The 24965-nt window shown below is 34.1% G+C and overlaps 3 protein-coding genes across 8 annotated transcripts in view; 1 reads left to right on the top strand and 2 right to left on the bottom strand.

Moving 5' to 3' along the window:
- LOC115443026 (phosphoenolpyruvate carboxykinase [GTP]) overlaps positions 1-3186 on the bottom strand; it is a 36864-nt gene extending 33678 nt beyond the window's left edge. Inside the window, exon 1 of the mRNA XM_030168294.2 lies at positions 2957-3186. The gene's annotated coding sequence lies outside the window, so the exon portion shown is untranslated. The remainder of the gene's footprint in view (positions 1-2956) is intronic.
- A 12875-nt stretch (positions 3187-16061) lies between these two features.
- On the top strand, positions 16062-19492 carry LOC115443027. Of its 2 annotated transcripts, XM_030168295.2 has the most exons (3): positions 16062-16926; positions 17995-18148; positions 18856-19492. In XM_030168295.2, the coding sequence occupies exons 1-3, from the start codon at positions 16913-16915 to the stop codon at positions 18937-18939; spliced, it is 252 nt and encodes an 83-aa protein (XP_030024155.2). In that variant the 5' UTR covers positions 16062-16912; the 3' UTR covers positions 18940-19492. The 2 variants fall into 2 exon arrangements, with proteins under 2 accessions (XP_030024155.2, XP_037297759.1); XM_037441862.1 differs by lacking the exon at positions 16062-16926 and having other exon boundaries at positions 16937-18148.
- A 509-nt stretch (positions 19493-20001) lies between these two features.
- LOC115442986 (anillin) overlaps positions 20002-24965 on the bottom strand; it is a 79580-nt gene continuing 74616 nt past the window's right edge. For all 5 annotated transcript variants that reach the window (XM_030168238.2, XM_030168240.2, XM_030168239.2 and 2 more), the window contains exon 21: positions 20002-24530. In XM_030168238.2, coding sequence (XP_030024098.2) covers positions 24246-24530 — 285 coding nt within the window. In that variant the 3' untranslated portion in view covers positions 20002-24245. The remainder of the gene's footprint in view (positions 24531-24965) is intronic.

Raw genomic sequence — 24965 nt, 5'->3', positions numbered from 1 at the left:
AATAATTCTGTTTTTATCCTTTTAATTGCCTACTATTAAGCTAGCAGATCAGTACTCTTAGATGACGACGTATTGTCATTTGGACTAGATTTCTTCTTCAATAAAATATTCAATTCGAATCAGTAGTTCCTGAGATTAGCATTCAAAAAATAAAGGCTTTATAATAGTATTGAAGTATATACATAAATTAACAATCGTTATATCTCCGATTTATTAGAAAGTAATAAAACTCTAATTAGTTCACTAATTAACAACCTCTTATTAGATTGGAGATATTTAGTAATGTTTACATTATAGACACTTCTCACAAAATTATACCCAATTGATAAACATGATGCAACAATAACAATGTGTTGTGTGCGAGAGCATGTAATGATTTGAGGAGTCTTGACTCTCGATAAAGGCCAGCGGTGCAGGGCTTCCCAATCGATAACACGAGCAAAATACGAAAAAAGCAACAACGAACTAAAGATCGTAACTAAAGCTACGATAACTTATTGCCGAGAAATATTGCATTACGTTAAAATATTGACAGTTTCGTCAGTAACTGCAACATCTGTCAAGTCGACGTATGTGTGTCGCGTTCCAGGATCAGCCTGTGTATACCCGGTTCCAGCAGGCCGGTATAATTGTGTCGACTGTTGAGGGGTAATCGTCTCTTGTTAGTCGACATTCTATTTGACCCCACTCAACTTAACATCAGGTACAGGGAGATCAGTTTGCCGTGTCCCCATAAAAAAGGTCCTTATAGGATTTCTGTGCAATAAGTTGGCACCACAATATGTGCGTAAGTAATTCTGGGCCTTTTCTCAGTAGCGACAACTTCTAGCTGAGAGTTCTTCCATAGGGTCAGTCAAGGTAATATTGTTTATGTTTCACAGCAGTGTAGTGTAAACTTCGTAATGGTCCAGTTTGGAGTATATTTTTACCAGTAAGTGAATTACTTGACATTATGAAAATGAATATCTAAAATTCCAGAATGTCGACGATTGCGTACTATCAGTACAAACTAGGGAAATGCCAGCGGTGCAAAGGCAAAGGGGATAGACCTTGAAAAGGCGCAGAAATGACCAAACCAGGACCAACTTTTGGGTTTTCGGAGTTATAGAAGTTTGCAACGGTCGCACATAATGCCAGTTATGGCAATGTACACAATTCCAATTTCTGGATTGAACATGTGTACGGGTACTCATTGCATTTCCCATCCGGTAAGCGAATTGCTCTTCGTGCTCACCAAATTTCACTAAAATATTGAATTAAATTCGTGTACCCTTCAGCTAAACCTTTAACCACGCATCTAGAAGTAGTTGGTGTTTAATATATGTATTGATGCAAGGGAAGACAGAGAAGTCTACATGTACCTATAGTGATAAGAATGACGGCCATATAAACAACTAAGCATGCAGCGATGAGCTTAGTCGAGATCTGGATCAACCACACGCCACATTAAGAAATAATTAACCAGTAACTATAATTAATTTGTGTCACTTACGCGTGTCTTTGGTTGCGTGTGATTGGGAGGTCCTGGTTTTGTCCCAAATCGCGCAACACGATTTACTGGGACCCGATTGTCTTCATGAAGAACATTAGACAGGCGTCTAGATCGTATAACTAAGCTATATCCTTTTTTACGTGTCATACGTTTGTTATCCTGACAAGGGTTGGCTTATACAAACACACCGGACTTTCGGGTGAGCGCTTTAGGCACTCGCAACCCTTGGAAAATTAAATAACCATGCTGTAAGCAACCCATTAACGCGTTACGAACCTCGGTTCAGAACGGCATCTGGGAGAAGATGAAACATCAACGATTAGGAATGAGCGTTCTTGCAATCTATCCGTTACCGTATTCGTCGGCTCGCTGTCCAGAACTATTAGAAGGATTGGGGGGACGGGGAACTCGGCGAAATACCATAATATTCATTCTATAATATTCTTACAAGAGAGTGTTGCACAGATTCCCACATTGAAAAGGTGTTAGGGCTAGAAACAACTTAGAATTAGTGTAATTCAAGGGTGCTGTTTTTGTACTCATTGGATAGGGGACCAGGCCGGCATAATCCAGGCAATAGGCGAAGGTCGGAATATCATTGCTTGATTTAAATTACATTATTTATAGTAAGTCACTTGTAGTTATTTTGTTCTGGCAGCGAATGGTTGGCCATAGATAAGGAAATTTTAAACATAAATATATGCCGCAAAAAACCCAGAGCTTATCTATTTGAACAAAATTGTGTAACAACAATATAGAGCATCACAGCGTTTTACATCCATAAAAACAACTACATAAATATAAACAAATTGTAAATTATATATTGAAAATATGTAATTACATGTATCTTCAAATTCCAAGATTTAGAAAAGTCCGGGAAGGGTAGTGAGGTATGACGTACGTATGCTTAATGTTCCTGTTTTTGTGGGATATGCCCTGTCCTTATATTTTAGTTTTAAAGTATTCTACCGGCACTAGTAGTTTTATAATAGTAGGTACGTTGCTCCCAGCAAAAACTTATCAACGCACAAACCGGTGTAACTCAGGACTCGAAGCCTTTGCATAGTACTGTTATACAAATTAAACTACATTCATCTTTACAATAAATAAGGCCAAAGAACATAAATATAAACTATGTATGATATGTTTTACATTCATTCTTGGGGATAGCCCGATGGTTATGTTTCCTGTGTCTGACCAAATTAACTCTAATTGACGTTTATATTATAAAAACAAATAAATTTGAAAAAAGAATAACGAAACAAACCCAATAGCAAAAAACACTGGCAGTGCGAAAGACTTCCATAGCAGAACAGAGTAAAAAATGGCTCAGTGATATAAAAAAAAAAACCTTTACAACTGGCACCACAGAGAATATAAACAGAGCGCAATTTGAAAAAGAACACACTTTTCAAAATGTCACTGGCAGTGGAACAAACATGTCCTACCTGCATTAAAACTTACCTAAAAACAGCTGGCACGCGGTGAAAACTCGTTGTGTTTAGCGGCTCGTGGCGACCGATTTATTTACAAAGACGTGCAGTGACGGTTGGTGGCAATCGTGCACTGTTCTACAAAGGGTGGACGCCGATACGGATTTTAGATTTGCGATGATGCCAAAGAGAGCGACATTTTGATGGGTCAAGGTTTCTATGCACACCGCTTAAGATTTAGATGTATCGATTGGACGTCATGTTGGATCATTAATACAGTTTTAATATAAAAGTGAAATTAATTTGCAAATTGTTCGAAAAAAATAATCATGTGTTGTTTATGGTAAAATGCAGATTATTTTACGATTAGTTTATTAAAATTACGACGGATAATTTTTTTTGTATTAATTTTGTTAGTTATTTAAAGAATCCTTATTAAAAAATTGTTACTTTACACTGTCTAATTGTAGACAAAACATGTTATTAACCTTGATTACATAGTGTGTTAGAAGACGTCCAATTAATTAGTTTATTAACTTTAGCATTAATACAATCAGTATATATACAATCAATTAATATTATTATCACTAACGACAACAAATAATAACAAAATCGTTTTAACTTATCGATACTATTGAAAACTAATTTACAGTCCCTTCCCTAGGTTTTACAAATTTTCAATTGTCAATTGTACCAGGCCTAATTTATAGTATCTACCAAACTTTATATACTTACTTACTTCATGTATTTTTCCAATAATGTACACAAAGTATTTTTAGAATAAAACTACGCCACCCGACAAAAATTAAATTTTTGTCGGGTGGCGTAGTTGTATAGCTTACGCAGTGCGACTACCGTGTTGAGGTCTCAAGTTCGAATCCGGGTCGGGCAGTGATATTGGGTTTTTCAACTTAGTGTCAGTCCAGAGTCGGGGAATTTCTCTGGGAAATGGTGGTAGGCTCATCCATTACTACATAGGACCTAACATAGCTGGCAGAATATACTTAGGTGTTCACCTCTGCCTACTCCTGAAAAGATCAAAGACGTAATATGTACTTTTTTTGTGATTCGAAATTTATTCTCTAGATATTGTTTTGGAACCTTGGTGAATAGAATGTATAAGTAAAAGATGTCATGCTAATTGTTATCTAATTGTGTTGTTTTTAGACTAGGGCTACGTAGTCTCAACTATTCAGTTTTGCTAAGACCTTTTCATTAATAACTTTAATATTGGTGTAGGCGTTGTGGTAATTTAATTTTGCAATGCAGTGGTGTTGGTCACATGTTTATTAATGCAGTACATGTGTAATTTTACTTATTTAATGTGTATCTGTTTTCTGTTCCTCTTGAATAATATATTTTTTTTTTTTTTAAGTCAGAGAAGTTCAAGAGTTCACCCGTTTTCTCCATAACTTTTTCATTGGTTCAGCCCTTTACGTTTTTACTAAATATTATAAATATATAAGGGAATCATATAATTAAATATTGATTGATTATATTTGCCAAATAATTATTAGTAGAACAATTTTTTTTTACTCAATAATATTCTTTATATTATGGGAATTCGATTATGAAACGGTTAACCAGTATCGTAGGATTTAATATAATTCCTAAATACTAACCTGGGTTCAACCCTTAAAAAGATAATATTTTTTTATCCCTGATAAAAACAATTAACACTGATATAAAGAAAAATTTCACTACTCAACCGATTTTGAAAAAAAACTATGTCATCAATCTAGAAGTATATTCTTTTAAATAAAAAAAAAAAATTCCAAATCACTCAATAAATTATTGAATTCTGAGGTTTTTATGTTTTGTAACAAACATAAAAAAAATACACGCCGCATTGATAACTTCCTTCTTTTCTTGAAGTCGGTTAAGAAGATATACTATTTCAATATCTTGCCATAAATATTTTTCGCGTGTTCGCATCATAGTTACAAAATACATACCGCGTTATCTTTGAAATAGAGATTTCAATGTCAAATAATACAATTGGATTACTTAACATATCGGGCGTATATAAAAATATAGTTATAACAGCATGTACTTTAAAATACTACGAATTTTAGTAATTAAAGTTAATTATTGTGAAAAGCCTTTCCCGCTACAAACGTCCAAAAGTTATAGCAGAGATAATATGCCAGCGCCATCTTGTAAAAAAATTGAATTATTTCTCATAGGAGCAAATTATCGGAATAAAAAGTAGCCTATGTATTAATACAGGAGATGGCCTATTTGTATGTTAAATTTCATCCGAATCCGTTCGGCTGTTTCTGTCTTTACTTCTACCTAACATCTAAACATCTATACGTTTTCACAAACTTTCGCATTGATAGTATAAGTAAGATTGTATAAAGGAGTAGAATACTCTAAACTGAAAGTATTAATTGAAATGATACTTAACCATTGACATTTAGATACAAAACGTTTACTTTAATGTATTTCTGATGTGACAGGTGATATAAAGAATGCACAGGTTCATATCTATCTATATAAGTATATATATATATATATATTACGCGCCTTATATATATATATATATATACCTAGTCTTGCCATAAATATTGTAATAAAGAAAAAAGAAAATTGTTAACTGCAAATAACATTTATTACTTTTACAGTGTGTCAGTTTAATACATAAATATAAAACAATTAAAAATATAAAAAGCTTATTCGAAGTGGTCTCCATTGGCTGCAATACAGTCCTTTAAACGATGAGGCCAGTTATCAATAGAAGCACGCACTCTTTCCATGGGAAAATTCTTCACTGCCAATCGTATAGATTGTTTTAGGGACTCCAAATTATCATGGCGTTTAGAGCAAGCTGTACTCTCTAAAACTGACCACAAATCATAATCCAGCGGATTAAGATCGGGACTAGACGACGGCCAGTCTTCAGCTCTGATGAAGTCCGAAACGTTCGATTCCAACCAAGACTGCGTGGACCGAGCTTTATGACCCGGCGCCGAGTCTTGCTGGAAGGACCATACTTGGTTATTGAACATGGTGATGTTAAGGGGCTTAACTACCTTCTCAAGAATGGTATCTTGATACACTTGTGCCGATGTTTTGATACCTTTTTCACAAAAATATGGCTCAGTCACTCCTTCATAGCTAACACCCCACCAAACCATCACTGAAGTCGGATAATGTCCACGTTGCACTCTGTCGACTAATTGGGAAGCTTCCTTAGAGCTTTGAGCATAAATACGGTCATTTTGTTTGTTAAAATGTTGCTCAATTGTAAAAATTTTCTCATCCGTAAACAAAATTTTTCTGTGACCTCCCTTTGCGTACCGCTTCAGTAGTTGTTTCGATTTTACCACCCTATTCTTCTTTAAATTATCAGTTAAGAAATGGCCAGTGCGTCTCTTATAGGCTGCAAGTCCTAAGTCATCTTTTAAAATACGCGACATGGTTCTAGGTGCTATCTTCATTTCCCGAGATAAAATCTTTTGCTTTCGGACAGGATTTCTTCGAATTCTTTCCCTTACTGCTTTGACCACCTTTTTCGTACGAACACTACGTGGACGGCCAGATCTTTTCTGTCACAAACAGAGGAGGTCTCATTGTACCTATTAATAGCCCGGTACACAAACATTTTACTAATACCAAGTGTATGGAGAGTTTTAAAAATTGCATTTGGCTCCATACCTACTTTGTGTAATGCTATCACAGCGATTCGGTTCTCTTTATCACCCCACACCATTTTAATATCGCAAAATATTTTACAATGTATTGGCGCCAAAATGAGAAAACACAATGAACAATCGTATAAAAATGACAGATTCGAAATTCAAATGTAATATTTTTTTATAATTAAGTGTAACAGTATTTATGGCCAGACTAAGTATATATATATATATATATATATATATATATATATATATATATAAGGCGCGTTGGGGTAAGATCGTAGGAGGTATAACATCGTATAAATCAAATAACTCGTAATTTTGTTATAATGTTTGTTTTCGGACAACACTACCTGCGACCCCATCTTGTACCCTACGTTCCACTAGTTCACAGAAGTGAATCCGTCAAGTAAATAATGTGTACGGTGCTAACAAACAGAATATCGGTGTTTTGTCGTTCCCTGGCAGATCCGGATTAACCCTATGCAAGAATTTGCCTAATTTTAATTGAGTATTTACTGTTTTCAATTAATTTTGTAGGTATATACTATCATAAAGGAAATAAATCTTGTGACTTGTTTATTCAAATTTGTCGAAATACGTATATTCCCTGATATCCGATCTTTACACATACAATTATTTGTCGTTAAAGAACGGATAAAAATCGTTCGATCTAGCACTTGTAAAATATTGCAAGTTTTTATCAAAATTTATACACGAAAACGTCTGAACTCACTAATTGTGTATTTGTTTTTAGCTCAGATGAATGGTCGATTTGGTTTATTTATTGTTTATTTACACGTGTATGTACTATTTCTTCGAATATTTTTAAAAATATCTACAGTGTCACTCATGTGGGGTATGATCGTATGCCTAGAACTATTAAAAAAAAAAGGTCCCCTCTAAAAATATCTTACGAAATTTATAAATTTTTTTGAATGTTTATAAATGAATATCTAGATCAGAATATGCTCTTTTTATGGATTTTAGAATCCCTGTATCATAGACGATTTTAGATAGTAGTCCGAACTATACCTGTGACGGTCCTATCTTTCTCACACATTTCTAAAAGTATGGTACTTTTTTAAAGCCCTATAAAACATTAACTGTTATATATAAGGGATTGAAAAAATATATACTATTTAGTATATTTAATAACGTATAGCTAAGTGAATGATTCATTATGATAGCTCCTATAGACTTATTGTAAAAAAATAATTCGAGAAGACTGTTTAACACGTCGAAAAAGCGTCCGATTTAATCCCAACGCACCTTATATATATAAAAATGAATCCCTATTTCCATTGGCCACGCCATCACGCGTGAACGGCTGGACCGATTTCACTTTTTTTTCAGGAGAAGGATCTTATGAGTAAATAAATTAAGGAAGTTGAGCGGAACGTTAGAAAATTTAAGAAAAGTTAATTTCAGTGATTGACAGAATGCGCGCTACAAATTCATAGTTAAGACGGGACAACGTCTGTCGGGTCAGCTAGTATAATATAATAATAAATAATAATGGCGTTAGTTAACATGTTGCGTGAATGTCTCCAAATTATATTGTGTTTAATTTGCTGTACTTAAGTCACTTTTAGCTTAAATTATGTGCATGTTGAATTTTTCTAACTTGGGCTTACATTATAGCTATAACTTATAATATTTAAATCATTGTATTCGTGGTCTTAAGTCTGCTGGAAAACCTAATAAATAAAAATAAAATAATATCAGCCCTATATTGTAAACTGTCCCAATGTTGGGCACAGGCCTTTTCTATTATTTAGAGGGATACACAGGCTGATCCCGGAACGCGACACTTACATGGGCCACTATGACTACACCTCGTGTACGGTGCTCGCTGTCCAGACGGATAAAAATCTACCACCAGCAAATAAGTATTTAGTCGAATTTCGAGTGCCATTGTCCACAGCTACAGTATTATTAATAGAGGTTATCGGCTTTCGATTCGGTCGTCTCCGCCACCAACACCCACAAATCCAACGAGTCATGAAGCCGCTGAACTTAAAATGTAACACATTAATGAGACGCAATAATTATACACATAAGAAACTAGAATATAATTATGATAGGCATTGCATTTGTATTCATTGGCGAGGTTTAAATTAGCGAGAAAACTTGCAGAGCTAACTTCTGGAAATTTGAGCTATTGAAATATTGATTTCTTATGTTAACGCAAATGATAGACATTAAACTAAAACTATTTTACGGGGCGGACTGACTGCCCCGTGACCAGAAAGGCTACAGCATTCAAAACATCGGGAGAAAATTATAATAAGTATAAAACCACTGCAGTAAATAGTTAAATAGTTTTATTTCAATCATAAATAGGCCTAATTTAAACCTGATGATATCCGTTTCTTGGGACACCTTGTACATCAGTTTTGGCCAGTTTTTACAAGCTACATGTCTACAGGATTAGTGTCATTATCACAAGTCTGTTTCCTCAAGTTATCGTATTGTATTGCGATGTTTGTCGGCAGTCTCAGGGACAGCAACAAACAGTTAATAGTTTTATAGATAGCGTATCAAGATAGTACGGGATTGGATCTATCGATGTTTCATAATAGCATTGGATGTTTTTTGTATTATTATTGTAGTCTGTTTCGAGATTTTTATTTGGATTAATAATTTCAGTAATAAATATACAAAGTAACAAGTCTTTCAAATATGGGTGTGATTGGATATTGCATGATACATGATTTTAGATACAAAACGAATGCTTTGTAAATTAAACTGTCCATTGATAATAGTGTATTAATAATAATACAATGTAATATTTCCTAGACTAATTATAATAGATCAGCTAATTATAATATAATTGGTGGTAGGATATATTTTATATCCTCCCAGATGCGACCACCGTATATAAGGTGTTCAAACCCACCATAGCGGCCCACGTAAGTGCGTCACGTTTCGGGATCAACCTGTGTATATCCAGTTCAAACAAGCCGGTATAATTGCATCGACTGCTGAGGGGCAATCATATCTCATCAGTCGACATTTTATTGGACCACAATCCACTTACCATGAGGTACAATGGGATCATTTTCCTGTGTACGTAAAAAAAAGAAATATCTCAGCACATTACTGAACATCTCTCGTCAGTCGACATCCCTTCAACGCCGCTCTGCTTACCATCAGGTACAGTGGAATCATTTTCCTGTGTACGTAAATAAAAAATAGTCTCAGCACATTACTGACACTGAACTAGTTTTATAGTTATGTGTATAATTACAGTTATTATGGCAACCTTTTCATAAACATGGACGTTATCTTAATGCAATAAAATTTGTTTAAAAATGTTATCTTTTAAAAATAAGAATGTAGTGTATTAGTAATTTAAACACAATCTTTATCATTACGTAGTTAAAAGTCGAAAACATACGAGTTTTCGCGAACTCCAGTTAGTAACAAACATTATTTGTTTTAATATTTCTTTGGAGAGATACATCGCTTTCTTTTTATTATAGAGGTTCGGTGCTTTATGTATAATTACACTAATAGATAAAAAAAAAAAAAAAAACAGAAAATGGGTGTTTAAGTTTCTGATAAAACCAAAATTAAATTTGTTGTCGTTAATGACGGTTGAATTATATTGTTTTTTGCCAAATGAAATCAAAATAAAAGAATAAAAGTAAATTATCTTGGTCGTGAAGAAACTAGAACTTAGGTTTTGCTATGGAAATACAATCAATCCAAAGAGCTCAAGAACATTGCGAGGTAAAGAGAGGAGATTGGTAAGATTGTCACACAAAAACAATGTGCTCATCCGATAGTTACTCAATCTTCCGTGAAATAGCAAAACACCAATGTAAAATATTTAAATTTAAGTCTTTAAATTTAAGTCCCTAAGCAAAGTATTGCGTCTGCAAAATGCAATTTTGCAGATTCGATACTTTACGTAGGGACCGTCGTTTTGTTCCATATCGTGATTTGCACGTTTTTAATGCGCGTTTTAGGATATTTTCTGTAAATATGTTATTTCTGTATTATTATCTAAGGACGTTGTGACATCTCGTCACACGGACACTTCAAGTAAAATAAGACTTATTACCAATCAGTACAAAGTATAAAACAAAGTCGCTTTCTCTGTCCCTATGTTCCTTTGTATGCTTAAATCTTTAAAACTACGCAACGGATTTTAATGCGTTTTTTTTATATATAGAGTGATTCAAGAGGAAGGTTTATATGTATAATAATAACATCCATTAAATAGTGGAGAAATACTGTTATTTTGTTATGTTATACCCGTGCGAAGCCAGAGCGGGCCGCTATGTTTTTATAAACAACGTTCACAGTTTTTCTGTAGTGTATTTAGTATCAACATTGCACCCGTGCGAAGCCGGGGCGGGTCGCTAGTTGGTAATATTTTTTGCAGCACGTATGTGGTCCTGAAAAAAAGCGACGATAGCCTAGTTGGGTATGGAACGGTCTACCGAGACGAATGTCCGCAGGTTCAAATCCCAAGGGCACACACCTCTGACTTTTCTAAAAAATCATGTGTGTATTCTTTGTGAATTTATCGTTCGCTTTAACGGCAAAGAAAAACATCGTGAGGCAACTTGCATACCTGAGAAGTTCTCTATAGGAATTTTGAGGATGTATGAAGTCTACCAAACCGCACTAGGTCAGCCTGGAGGACTAAGGCCTACTCCCTCTTAGTAGTAGAGGAGGCCCGTGCCCAGCAATGGGACAGTATTTAATACAAGGCTGATATTATTATTTATTTTGTAAATCATACATTTCGTCTTTATCTAGATATACATTATTGTAGGCTGATTGGAAGTTAGAATCGCGCGATGTAGAAGAAACATCGCAAGAAATTCTCTCAGCAACACGATAATAAAGTAAAATACGTGCAATAAATTACAAACATATTTGACATTATTATGAGTAGATAGTACATTATAAATTAAATCATAAAAACCTGATTGATTTGAGTTACTTAATCCCAAACAAGTGTACAAGATATGACAGCTTGGTAACAAGTTCTTTACCTTGATGACACACTATACCTTCTGCATAGCCGTTTCGTTATTCAAGCAGGCTCTTCAGTGCTGAAGAAATTAATACCTAATTTGTTCTTGACGTATCTACCTATACTTAATATAATTATTAATGTCTGTTCTTCTATATGTTATTCTGTTATTTTATTACATTTAAATGTGGCGCCATTCGATATCGAAGTATTGATTAAAAATCATTGCTAAACATATTTTTAATTTATACAGTTACCACAGAATGACGAGACGAGCAAGACTATCTCCATAATCACCGTGTTCAAACGAAAAGTAAAAAAATCATTTACTTTTTCAATTTCTACGTAATACTTACCAATAATAATTATGTTATATGTTGAGATCATGTATGTAGTCTATATTGTGGTATCTTTTTTATTTTAATTATCTATTTTTATTCTTAAAAAATCGTATGTACATTGTACATACCTCCTTCTACAGTTCGTTTTAATTAGTATCTCACTATAAGTGCGAATTGTCTTCAAGAGATCACTTTTAGCAATGAGACCGCCTATTAGTTTATGTTATTTTGAAATCATAATTGTATTCATTTTGTTGTATGTGGCGTAGAATAAAATGCTATCATAACATTTCTAGACGCTTAATGAAAATCGTTACCGAAAAACCTGTAATAAGTAGCAACTCTGCTTATAATAATTTGGAATTGCGAGACGCTGCGGGACACTGCACCACGTTCGTCACCTTAACAAATTAGATGAAGTCTGTTATACGCAATTGTAATTATGCCGGCCACAACTCATACTAGATCATTGCTTACAGTTGCTTGGCGGTCTGACCAACCCACGTTATATTCCTATAGACTCACAATCCTTAAGTACACACAAGTTCCACAGTATATTATAGAATTCATAAATAACGTATAAAGGTGTCCGGCGACATCTGTCGGATCCCACGGTTATTGTGAAAATTCCATGTAAAACTCATAGATCAAAGATATAATGCCCAAGAACTCCTTTGAGACGCGTGCTGTATTCGCATTGTGTTAGTTTTCAATATCCTTTGCAGCACAAAGGTGAAAGGATCTATATATATTTGTATTTATTTATAGTTGTTTGTTGGATTTGTGAAATGGTTTATGGAAATATATAAATAAGGGTAGGAAGAAATATCTTCAGATAAAATAAAAATGAGCTATTGTTATTTAAACAGTAAAACAACTAAGTATATACTAACATATATTTAAAGTTAGATATTATAAATTTATAAAATAAATAATCTGGAACCGTCTAATTAAATACTTAAATCTTTAGCAAAGTTAATACTGCAGTAATTCGATAAATATTCTACTTTATTTGTGATGAAACTTGTGCCACGCGTCTTATTATTTTTATTAATTAGGTTAACCTCAAAAATTTTTGAATTTGCAAATGACATTGTCAAAATTGGATAGTTTTTTTTTTTATTTTTTCACCGTGGGACTTTTCGGTGTACTATAAGCTACATTTTATCGGAAACATCTCCCGGCCTCATGGGTATAATCTGCCATATTGGCGCATGAAAGCCCACATTTAGGTCTTACAAGGAAAATACATATCAATATTCCAAGAAATGAAAAACACTTCTATAAATAAATTGAACAATCATTGCGAATGTAATCTCTGTTAAGTAAACTAACGCGCCACTCGCAGCTTCACGATAAAGACAATAAACTGCGATAATGTCAACGTTTATAAAAATCTATATATACCTATATATATAAAAATGAATCTCTATTTCCTTTGGGCACGCCATCACGCGTGAACGGCTGGACCGATTTCATTATTTTTAACCAACTTCAAAAAAAGGAGGAGGTTATCAATTCGACGTGAATTTTTTTTATTTTTTTTTTGTATGTTTGTTACCTCAGATCTCGCTCATTTATGAATCGATTTGGAAAATTCTTTTTTTATTCGAAAGAATTTCTCTACAGATTGGTCCCATAGAAATTTTTTCAACATCGCTTCGGTAATTTGGTTTTAAAATTTTAAAAAATAGAATAACTATGTCGTCCAAGAAAACGAAATCGCGAATTTAGCTTTCCTGTGACGTATTTAGTTATGTTTTTGCATTGAGTTTGGTTGACTGTACTTCTCACATACTTATACATATAGCATAACACCTTTTCCCCGTGTCAGGGGTAGGCAGAGGCATAACATTTCCTCGCGATAGTCGTACTGTGTGTGAAACATATCAGTTGTGTTTTTTGGTTGGGTTTAATTGACTCTACTTCTTACATACATGCATATATGTATATAGCATCACACCTTTTCCCCTTCTTAGGGGTAGGCAGAGGTGTAACTCCTCAGCGCGATAGTCGTAACGTGAGCGAAACACAACTATGCCATTGAGACGGTCTATTTTTTACTAACAAAAAAAAGCAAAAAATAAAAATAATTTTAACAAAATATTAAACCGCCTTCAAAAACCACTCAAAACCAAAAAATATTTCACATAACAAGTATATATTGGATACCAATTTTGGAGTCGGTGCCTAATTAAAATTGCTAGTTAAGCTAGATAAATACATTAACGAATATACGAAAATAATGTGCTGCCAGCGTACAAAGTCAGCAAGTCAGATCGTCACCGGATATAAACACACCGCCGCAGCACAGCAAATGGAAGCTATTAAGGAAATATTTAAATTTGTGAACTGTACACTACCCAAATTCTTCCCCTGTTACATATAGTTGGTCAAATGTGGGTGTATTACACTCCCTGCCTCGAAAAAAGAGGAAATAAAAAGATGAAACACCATACATGTGCTTGGTATTAAACCTTTCACTGCGTATGTTTGTTAGTAGTACACGCAAACCCACTCCTTTTAATTGATGAAAGAAATTTCACTCATAGATGAACTATGCAACAAATATAGCTAACTAGCAATTTTAATTAGGCACTGACTCCAAAATTGGTATCCAATATATACTTGTTATGTGAAATTATTTTTTGGTTTTGAGTGGTTTTTGAAGGCGGTTTAATTTTTTGTTAAAATTATTTTTATTTGTTGTGTTTCTTATTGTCAGGAGAACCTTCTCCTGACAATAAGAAGGTTCTTATGAAAGAAAAAATTTAAAAAATTGTGCGGTATATTAGAAAATTTAAGAAAACTTAACAACCATGTTAATTTTATATAACTGTCAATTGTTTGAAATAACTGTCAGCGATTGACAGAATGCGCGCTGCAAATCTGCAAATTCATAGTTAGGACAACGTCTGTCGGGTCAGCTAGTAATGCTATATAGAATATAATATTGTAGCTGTATAGAGGTTTATATTATGGTGATTTTTATTTATTCACTGTTTAGGCCATTAATTGTAAGATTTTTTATTACTTCGGTATTATACTCGATTCTTAGTCTGTTCCTCAGGAAAAAAGTACCCAAGAATAAAAGTTTGTAGCTTGTATGTTTGTTAGAAGTTGACTCTGAAACATCTGAACGGATTCAGACGAAACTTGACGCCCACATAGAATATCATGGATTAATACACAAACCATTTTTTATTGTTTCTCTAAAAGATGATCTTATAGATTGGTATAAAACTTTTGCCGCGGGAAATCCTTATAACGAGGGAGAAGCCATGAGCAATATTAAGTAAAATAATGAAATGAAAGAAAAGGCTTCCTATTAATGAAATAATTTGCAGATTGCCTACCTAAGAAGGTAGAATAGTACGTACAGACAAACAAAGCTTCAGCATTTTAGTATCAGTATAGATAATAATTGGACAACACTCAATGGATTTGTGGGACATCAAAGTCATTTATACTCTAAAGCACTCCAAACATATTGTTGTTTAGAACTGTCCAGAGTGCGTTAAGATGTTTACATGCGGCAGGGGTTGTGTATTTTCCCATTTGAGATCGTTTTAGGTCTTTAAATTTGCTTACCTTAAAATTTATGTTTTGAAGTGATTTCTATAAGCATTTCTATCTGTCTTGTTATAGCATAGCAGTCGAGGATCTGTCATATGATTTTTTTAGGGAGGAGGAGAAATGTTCACGGAAAATGGACCCTTATAGGCCTCCTCAATGTCAATTTATACATTTTACTGTGTGCCTATGGCCGTTATAAATGTCCCCCGTACATGGCTGTGCATTTGGTGAAAACTGAGCGAACAAGAATTGCCGAAGGGAGGTGTCATATGATGTTAAGTGTTTTGCACTAATTGTAAATAGGTACTCACAATTCTGAAGTATCACGAATGCATGGCTTAGTCAAATGTTTGCAGGTTCAAACACACCGCAGACTTTTCTAGAGATAAATGTATATTCTTTGTGAGTTATCGCTTGCTTTAACGGTGAAGGAAAACATCGTGAGGAAATCTGGACACCTGAAAAGTTCTCTATAAGAATTTTGCATATATGTGAAGTCTGCAAATCCGCACTAGGCCAGCGTGGTGGACTAAGGCCAATCCTTCTTAGTAGTAAATGAGACTCGTGCCTAGCAGTGGTACAGTACCTATATAATAAACGGCAAATATTATTATTATACTAATCCTATAACCGCTAAAAGGTTGACAAATTGCAAGTCAGACGATTGCTGTTAAGAAAGATCAATGTCCTCCTATTGCGGTAGGAAACGGGATATTACCTGTAAAGTGATTGCAACTATATGTAGGTACAGTTACTGCGCCTATAACTCTAGTATTAAGTAGTTATATATAACACAAACGTTATAGGTATACAGTCAAGTTGCTCGCGGCATTACCGCGTGAATGATCTTTACTAGCACAAAAGTTTCATACACTTTTTGCAATAAAAGTGAAATAAATTTAATGTTATCTGTCCAGATTTTTTTTTGTTTAGCTACTTCTCAAACATCCAAACGTCTCCACAATTTTTCGCATTAGTTGGAGTAAGAAATAGGAATATCTAAGTTGAACACCACCAATGGTTTTGACTCGGCCTAATGCTTACTCGAATAATGCCCGAGCATCAACTTTGGGTCATATTAAGCCGAAGTATAAAATTTGTACCCGACAAAGCGTTAGGCTCACCCCCTATCACATCATGGGGAAAACATGGCGAAATTTTAATGTCCTGGTTACGTCTCTGACAACCCATTCAGAAATCAAAGTGTGATGTGTATTTTTAACAAATAAAAGAGCTGCTTATCTTTAGGTTTTTAGTAGTATATTCTAACTACGGTCCTGCAGGAATATAAAAATATCAAGATAATCTGCATGTGGACTAAACCTCAAGGGTTTGTGTGTGTGACATGCGCAGGTGTGTTCGCTATATAAAAGTGCGGGGCGAATTTTTACAAACATTATACTGTTGGTGTCCTGTGAACAACAAGCTGGAATATGAATTCATTGAGGTAGATCTATAGTGCGCTGTGCTTTTCCCTTCATGCTTCTTTCAAAGCCTATATTGATTATAATATTTATTTGGTGATTATTTTTGTGATTGAACTTTTGGAATTGGTGATAATTATGAGTACGAAAAAGATTTGTCGTTTTGCATTTTAGTATATTTTAACTGCAAATATTTATTTTAACTGTAAATTATTTTATATTGTCTATGTTGCAATATTTAGTTCAAATAATAGCGTTCTTAACTATAATATTTCCTATTTTAACAAATATATCTTTGCTGCTTGGTGATGTTTTTTTTTCTTAATCGCTTATAGTGATTGCTTTTTTGACTTGAGATTGGAAAGCCATATTTCTCTATATAGCAAATTATTAAACTTCAAGTCTACTTTTTGATCACAGTATAAACACATAACTATCATAAAATTAGAATTTAGATGTAGTTTCTGAGTGGTTGAACCACGCTGTATCCAGTTTTGTTAACAAGAATTTCTATGTTCGACCGCGGTAATAACGTTATCTCGCAGAAGCAAGCAGCGAACAGTGACAACTTTATGTATTCTGTTATGCGGTTAGAAACACTGCTATAAGTCCATCACTTTAACGCTATCTTTTCAACAATTTACCCTGATTTTTTAGTTAATATTTCTGATCCTTTATCGTAATATCCTTGTGACCCTAAGTTTTTAAACTTTAATCTATATAATGAATAGGTAAAGACAACACACATAAGCCCTTCCTTATTCCCATAGGACTAGGTAAAAGTAGAACTAGTGGGTCCACACTTAGGTACCAATTTATTTGTCTCAAGATTATAAAATGATGAACTAGGTGCGAGCCTATCGCCATATCGGGGAAATATTTCGTATTCTTTGTTGTTACTCAGCAGAAATACCCAATATTACTTTGCTTGATTTGAATTCGGGACTTTAGAGAGGTGGTCGTACCCCGCACGCAATATAACTGCGATACTAAAACAGTCAAACGGCTTTTATATTCCGAACGAATTTGTGAAGATTATGTTACTCTATGTCCATATTGGGTATTAGAATTTCATTGTATTTTGTCTCCAGGTACATACTAATGCTGGGCGTGTGCCTGCTGGCGCTGGTCTCCGCGCAGATCACCTTCAGCCGCGACTGGACCGGCGGGAAACGCGCTGCACCACACGTGCCGCGTCTCGCGCTCGACTGCAGCCAGTTCACCAGGCTTTGCCGCCATTTTATAGTTAGTACCTCCGATAAGTTGTTTTGATACAAACGTTTTGGTAGTTTGGGGGAATCGTATGCCACGTCGATACAAAGGTATGAAGGCACGAATAACTGTCCCGGTTATTTAAATGCTTAATATCAACCAGAAATTTTTGTCATTACGCATATTGATGTTTAATTCAGATGCTTAACGAATTTAGATAACTAAATGATTTTTTTATAATTTCATGGGAAAGTGCACTGCACTGCACTGCACCTGATGGTAAGTGGATTGGAGTCCAATAGAATGTCGACTGACAAGAGATGACCCCTCGGCAGTCGACACAATTATGCCAGCCTGTTAGAACGACTTCAAACATAAAATAATTTCTTCACAAATAAATCTTAGATTCCAATGCACTGTAATATCTTTATTTCAGACAAAACTACACTAGAGCTTGTTTTACTTGTAGTGTAAATAGGATGTCAACCAACGCAAGTGATTTCTCGAAAATTATTTGCAAGTCTTATTTTGGCGAAACTTGAAACAATTTCGCATATACCTATTGTAATATTGTCGCCGCATGCCCAGAAAAGGTTTTGTAATCTCAAACCGCGTGGGTTAATACATGCGGGGTAATAAACAAATATTTAAAAAATATACATTTTTGAAAAATCGCTCGACATACTGCCAGCTGTCTGTACTTCGATAATCGATAATGTTCTAAATTAATATATTGACAGGTCGAACTGAAGCAAGCATTCTCTTCGGAAATGGGCAAGAATCAAGAAGAAATCGAGAAGCCGATTTTATACGATGACGAGTGATTCATCAGTTGCATTATCTATAGATAAAATCGAACGGCGCTTACTATAATGATGGGGTAAATGTACATGTATTATAAGTAATAAATAAATAATGTAGTGTTTATAACCTGAGGTATCTCAAAGTATGCCACGATTTTTTTATCTGTTACCATTTTTATGATTTTTTTTTGACTTGGGGTAACTTAAAATGTTTTGGATTTTCTTATCTGTTACCAATTTTATGATTAAGCACTTATGTAAAAAATGGAGTAACGATGTCCATTTTAAATCTAATTATTAAAATTTTATCCATTATGTAAAAAGGTTTACATGTTTTTTTATCAGAATTTCGATGAAATGTGAAAATAGAATGTAAATTACTTTGGCGTATTATTTTAAATCATGTGTTACGAATCTCAGTTGATATTTAGTGTATGTAGGTTAACGGTTTATTTAATAAATATGAACTTAATAATGGTAGGTATGCACGACAAGATCTAGTCCCAATGAAGCTAGCTTTAATACTGTATAACATACTAGTGTAACTGCATTATAAATAAAGCAGTATAAACTATTTGTAGTTTTATTTCCATTTAATTTTGATTGTATCGCAACAAACGTCGTATGATCAACAATGGTTGAATATTAGCATCATCAGGGTGGAGCGGACAGTTGTCATTTATGTTCAATTAAGGGTATTACTTATACAAAAATTCCTGCTTTACCTTTCCTAGATTAATTTGAGATGGGCGTGCGTTGAAGGCTGGTAATAAAACGTAGTGATTATATTCTCTTTGGATGGTAACGCCCATGTGGTTGTTCTCAAACCTCTCAGTGGTAGGAGGCCATTCTGTATTGTAATGTAGATCTGTAAATTGCCGATTCAAATTCGCATGGTATTGCTAATGGGGTAAGCAGACGTACAATCATAATATTTCGAACATTCCTTACGAGTCAATGTTGACATCTCAATTCTCAGCATGTATCAATCATAATAATTTAGGTAATCATTATTGGTGAGTCAATTTTCAGAATAAATCAAAATGTACCCTAAGTTAAGATGAGAAACTAAAACACCAGAAATACTAAAAATACATTTATTGCATGATTAAATTGATTTTATATACAAGTATACCATAAAATACCGTTACATTAAAATGTTATTGCGACGACAATGCTAGTATTTCGCTGTCAAAAATTTAAAGCTTCTGATTAGCGTACAATCAAGGTAACATAATTTTATAAATAACCCATTTTATGATTCCCTATGTCGATGAGGATCCTAATATCTACCTTCGAATGGATCTCAAAATGAACCAATCAGAAGTTATTACATGCATATTACTTTATGATTGGTTTACCCTCGAGATCGATCCGCAGATAGCGTTTGGGATCATGCATTGATTCCAACCGTTTATAAGTGCTTCAAAGTTCTTTCTGCCTCCAGGGCGTCATATTAAAATGGGATGACATTTACGTAATATATTGACAAATATTACTAATGTGCTGCCGTCTTTCTTAGCTAACAATGTGGTACACAACATAATAAATACAATATCTAATACGTAAACTCAAAATGAATAGAAAAATATCAATAGAATGTCACCGAACAACTGGTAATTTAATTAAAATACTTTTATTATTGAAATATTAATCGTCAGCTCACTCACAATACTGGGGATACCTATTAAGCTAATATTCCCGATATTTTGGAAAATAATTTTAATTTAGAATTAATATTTCCCTAACCTCGAGTTTTTAGTATGGGTTACCCCATCCAACAAAATATATTCAGTATTTAAATTAGAAAATAAGCAACATGAGTGAATGTATTAAAATTACGGTTTATAACGTTTAAAATAAATTGTAAAACTATGATTATATGAAAGTTAAAAAATATATTTAACTGTGCAATCGTTTCGAAAAAGCCTTTTACATCTACGAATATATTTGTACTAAATATAAGTAAGCACACATTACTTATTTATATAGGTGGGCACTTTAAAACAAATTAAAACATAGTTAAGCATTACTTTTGATAAAAATTGTGTTCATTCTGAACTTCACGATACTGCAAGAGCTCATGTGTGTCTACATACGGGCATTCCAAAGTGACCCGCTGCACCTGATGGTGAGCGGAGTGGGATCCATAGAGGATGTCGACTGACGACAGGTGATATCTCTCGCTCGTCGACACAATTATGCCGGCTCGTTTGAACCGTCAGGCTGACCCCGAAACGCGACATTTACGTAGCCCATAATGGCGGATTTTAACATCTACCATTCATATATTCTACATGACATGGACTACAATTCATACCATAACGATAGCGATTATTAGCTGAAATCAATAAAAAAAACCCAATCTCAATCTTCGATTCGATCCCGAGAATGAACCAATTAATATGATATTTGTGAGTATATCAAAAAATCTTTGTTCCGATTGGTAAATTTTTGAGATAGATCGAAAAAAAAGCGATTGGGATCGTTTGTTGAAATCGTCAGATAGGCGTGACAGAAGGTAGTAAAGCTAACTTCAGACCGAACAAGTAGATTGGGGGTAGCATTTACGGCTGATTTCATTGAACTATAATTCCTAACTTCGGATCAATGGGAAGATTAAATTAATCAAAATAAGTTATCTGAAAGCATTCCAAACATTTTGATTGCTCCATTCGATCCGAAGACAGCGATAATCTGTCGTTAAATAAAAGTAATATTACGATTGAAATTGTAAAATTTAGAATGGCACTAAATTTATAACACCACTTGCGGTTTTTGTGCTCTTCAATATTAGTCATAAACGTAAGAATTATATTAGTAACAAATTTATCGTAAACACACATCAATATTAAAGCTAAACAAATCAGTCATACTAAAGCTAATTTTATCAATAAATTTACTGTCATTATAATAATTTTAGAGGACTCCTAGTAAAACGTACATCTTTAGAGAATAAAGAAAATGCAATCCGACGTCAATTTCAATTCGGTCGCACCTACTGTTACCGGATCCGGAAAAGGTCTATGTCAAAGGTCTCGCCAAAATAACGAATCCAGTTTTCTGTATTGTAATCCCTAGTGGAAAATTTGCCTGTTTTAGCTTTCTCTGTTAATAGCACAGATAAGGGTTCCCCTAAATTAGTAAAGGCTGATGATAAAAAGAATCAAAGCGTACAAAGCTGTTAGAAATATATTAAATAATAATAAATGTTAAATTATATTTTTAAATGTAAAACTTTAATGTAAATATTCTTAATACAATAAAACACAAATTATTGATAAAATTCGGAAACCAGTACCTTAACAAACTAAATTGGTCCCATATGGGGTAAATTGGTCCCGTTAGGGGTAACTTGGTCCCAAAGTACAAATATGATTAAGTATGGCGGTGCCAACATAGTGTCATGATATATTTGTGATAAGTATTCATTTTCTGCGGTAAAAAGTAAAATTACATACTGTGCTCTCAAAATGCCGTCCCGAAAATATTAGTTCGTATATTCTTGTTTAGTGTCTGGTTTGAAAGATATAGTAATCCTTCATACTGAGTAGTATGATTTGAGTGTTTGCTTTCTTTTGTTTTTACTGCATTACCAACTGGCGACCCAAAAAAAAAAAAAAAAGTGGTGTAATACTTTCATAGATAATATTTCTGTTCGAAAAAAATATTATGTATTAGAACAAGGTAGTAAATAAATGAGAGCCATCTAAAGTGCATACCAAGAATTCAATACAAAATTTATTGCAATATTAAGTACAAATGCTACGCAATACTTTTCTATCAATACTGTTTTTTTTTTTTATACATCATCATAGGGATGACGGTGATTCCACTGTGCTTATGGTAAATGGTCCAGCCAGGTAGTATCGATTGACGAAAGACGATTGATTATCCCTCGCCAGTCGACATAATTATGCGCACCTGATACGTATATAATATTCAATATGGCAAGGCTAGAATACTCACCTAGCCCGAATTTACGCGTAATCGAACGGTTAACGTAAACGTTTCGTTTAGGTAAATTTTTGTATGGAAATTTTAACAGCGCCCTGTGAGCGTATTTGGAACTAAAATACATCATCGCGCGCGTGTAAACTCTGAATAGTAACGTGTAACCATAAACTCTATATGTAAGAGGATCAGCAGAAATAATCTCTTTTTGACTTATAGTTTTGTCTAGAGAAATACGTAAACATCAAGTTACTCGATGCAAATGATTTACTATAATGCGAAAATTTTTACTAAACGTACAGATGGTAAGTCTACCACAAGATACATATAAAGTCAATGCTAAAAAGTCATTGCTTTTGTCAACGATATTCGGAAAACATTTTGCTTTAATTGGTATGTTTAATAATGAAACGTGTATTTTCCAATCCGTTATGCGATTACTTATTTATCGCAGAAATGAACGCTCAGAGTCTTAGTATACGTAGAACTCTTATCAATTCGTCTGAGCATTAGAATATAATCTTTGTGTCGTGGTACATACTGTACATTTTGGTTCGATCAAGTGAATGCTGAATGAAGTGCGAAGGCCTTTATTTTAAGTATTAGGGCCGTATTATTAAAAGCAACTCAAATTTCGCTCTCAAGTGCGATGTCAGATGAGATGGTGTCAAACTAAGGTCGGCATCTTAAGATAGTCCATATTTAATAAACCTATATTAACATCCGCTCAAATGATTATGTCTCAATATGTGACGGATTTTGGCAGCTGAGTTGCGTTTATAGATTAAGCTTAAGCGATAGCTCAGGTCTGGTTTATTTAATAGTCCAATACATTAAATGCCTACTTGAGATTTTACTTAAAGGTGAGACGGAATTATTAATATAACTCACGCAATTTAAAAACGATGTCGCATCGTACCCATTTAAATTACAACGAAAACATCTTTTATAATGCATTCAGGGAAGCAAAAAAAATAATACAAACAAATATCTGCCTTCTTTTCAATAATCACTATTTGGTGTAACAGATATGTCTTAATTAAAAGAGGATTTATTTTTTTCTCCTTTGAATGTAGTATAAAATACGTAGACATTATAAAGACGATATAAAAAAAAAAAACATATTTTTCATCACCAAAATATTAACACATTGACTACGGCTAAGTTTATTTTTTGGACGCAACGCGCATGCGACTAGCACACAACTGGTTAAAAAAAAAAACTAAACTACAACTGTCTTGCTCACTCGCATCGCGCAGCAATACGACAGTGCGGGACACACTCTGTGGCGGTCGCACTGGTAGATACATTATTTTGCCGTCGCAGTCAATGTGTTAACAAACAAGCGTCGTAGTCAACATCCTACTTAATCCTTAATCATCATCAGTACCACAACATCTGACATACTCCAAAGCCTTATTCAGACAATCCAACCAAATATCTCGGTCTTTGGGCGTGTCGGCGGCCAATAAGTGCCTTCTGACTAAAGTCCCGTCGGCTTTCTTCACGTAGACTAGAGATCCGTTGTCCGGAACGATCAGTCCCGCCGGGATCGCGGACTCCAGGAGTAGAGTGTTGGGTCTCGCGCAGAGGTCCCGGGGTGCTTTTATTACTTTTTCAGATACCACTGTTGTGAGGTCTATGTCGCCAATTGGCATCTGGAATTAAAGAATATTTCGTTATATCTTCTGAAGAAATAGAGTAATTGTTACTGACAGTTTTACATTATTGCTCCAGTTTAAAGTAGTTTTTGTGTAAATTATAAAATGAAATCCGGTTCGAAGGACCACAGATATGTACTAACCCATGTTGTTATTCTTTTAAAAACATGTTTTTTTTTACATTATTTTACCTTAAAAATTACACAGAGACATTAAGCTCTAATGTGTACTTCAAGCAGGCATAAAATTGTTGAAAATAAGGACGCAAACAAATGAGGTGCCTACACAACTTAGACGAGCAAAGTGTTATCTATGCAGTATTTATTATGCCCTGTGTATAGGCTCGCTCTTATTGGTGCTGGCACCGTTACGTTCGCTGATTAGTCCTACTCCCTGATCATATTTTATTTGTAATTAATTATTATTTAAGAA

Source organism: Manduca sexta, chromosome 4 (genome assembly GCF_014839805.1).
Source record: "Manduca sexta isolate Smith_Timp_Sample1 chromosome 4, JHU_Msex_v1.0, whole genome shotgun sequence".
Taxonomy (NCBI): domain Eukaryota; kingdom Metazoa; phylum Arthropoda; class Insecta; order Lepidoptera; family Sphingidae; genus Manduca; species Manduca sexta.
The sequence above is the reverse complement of the archived record's forward strand: the minus strand, read 5'-3'. Positions and strand labels throughout refer to the sequence as shown.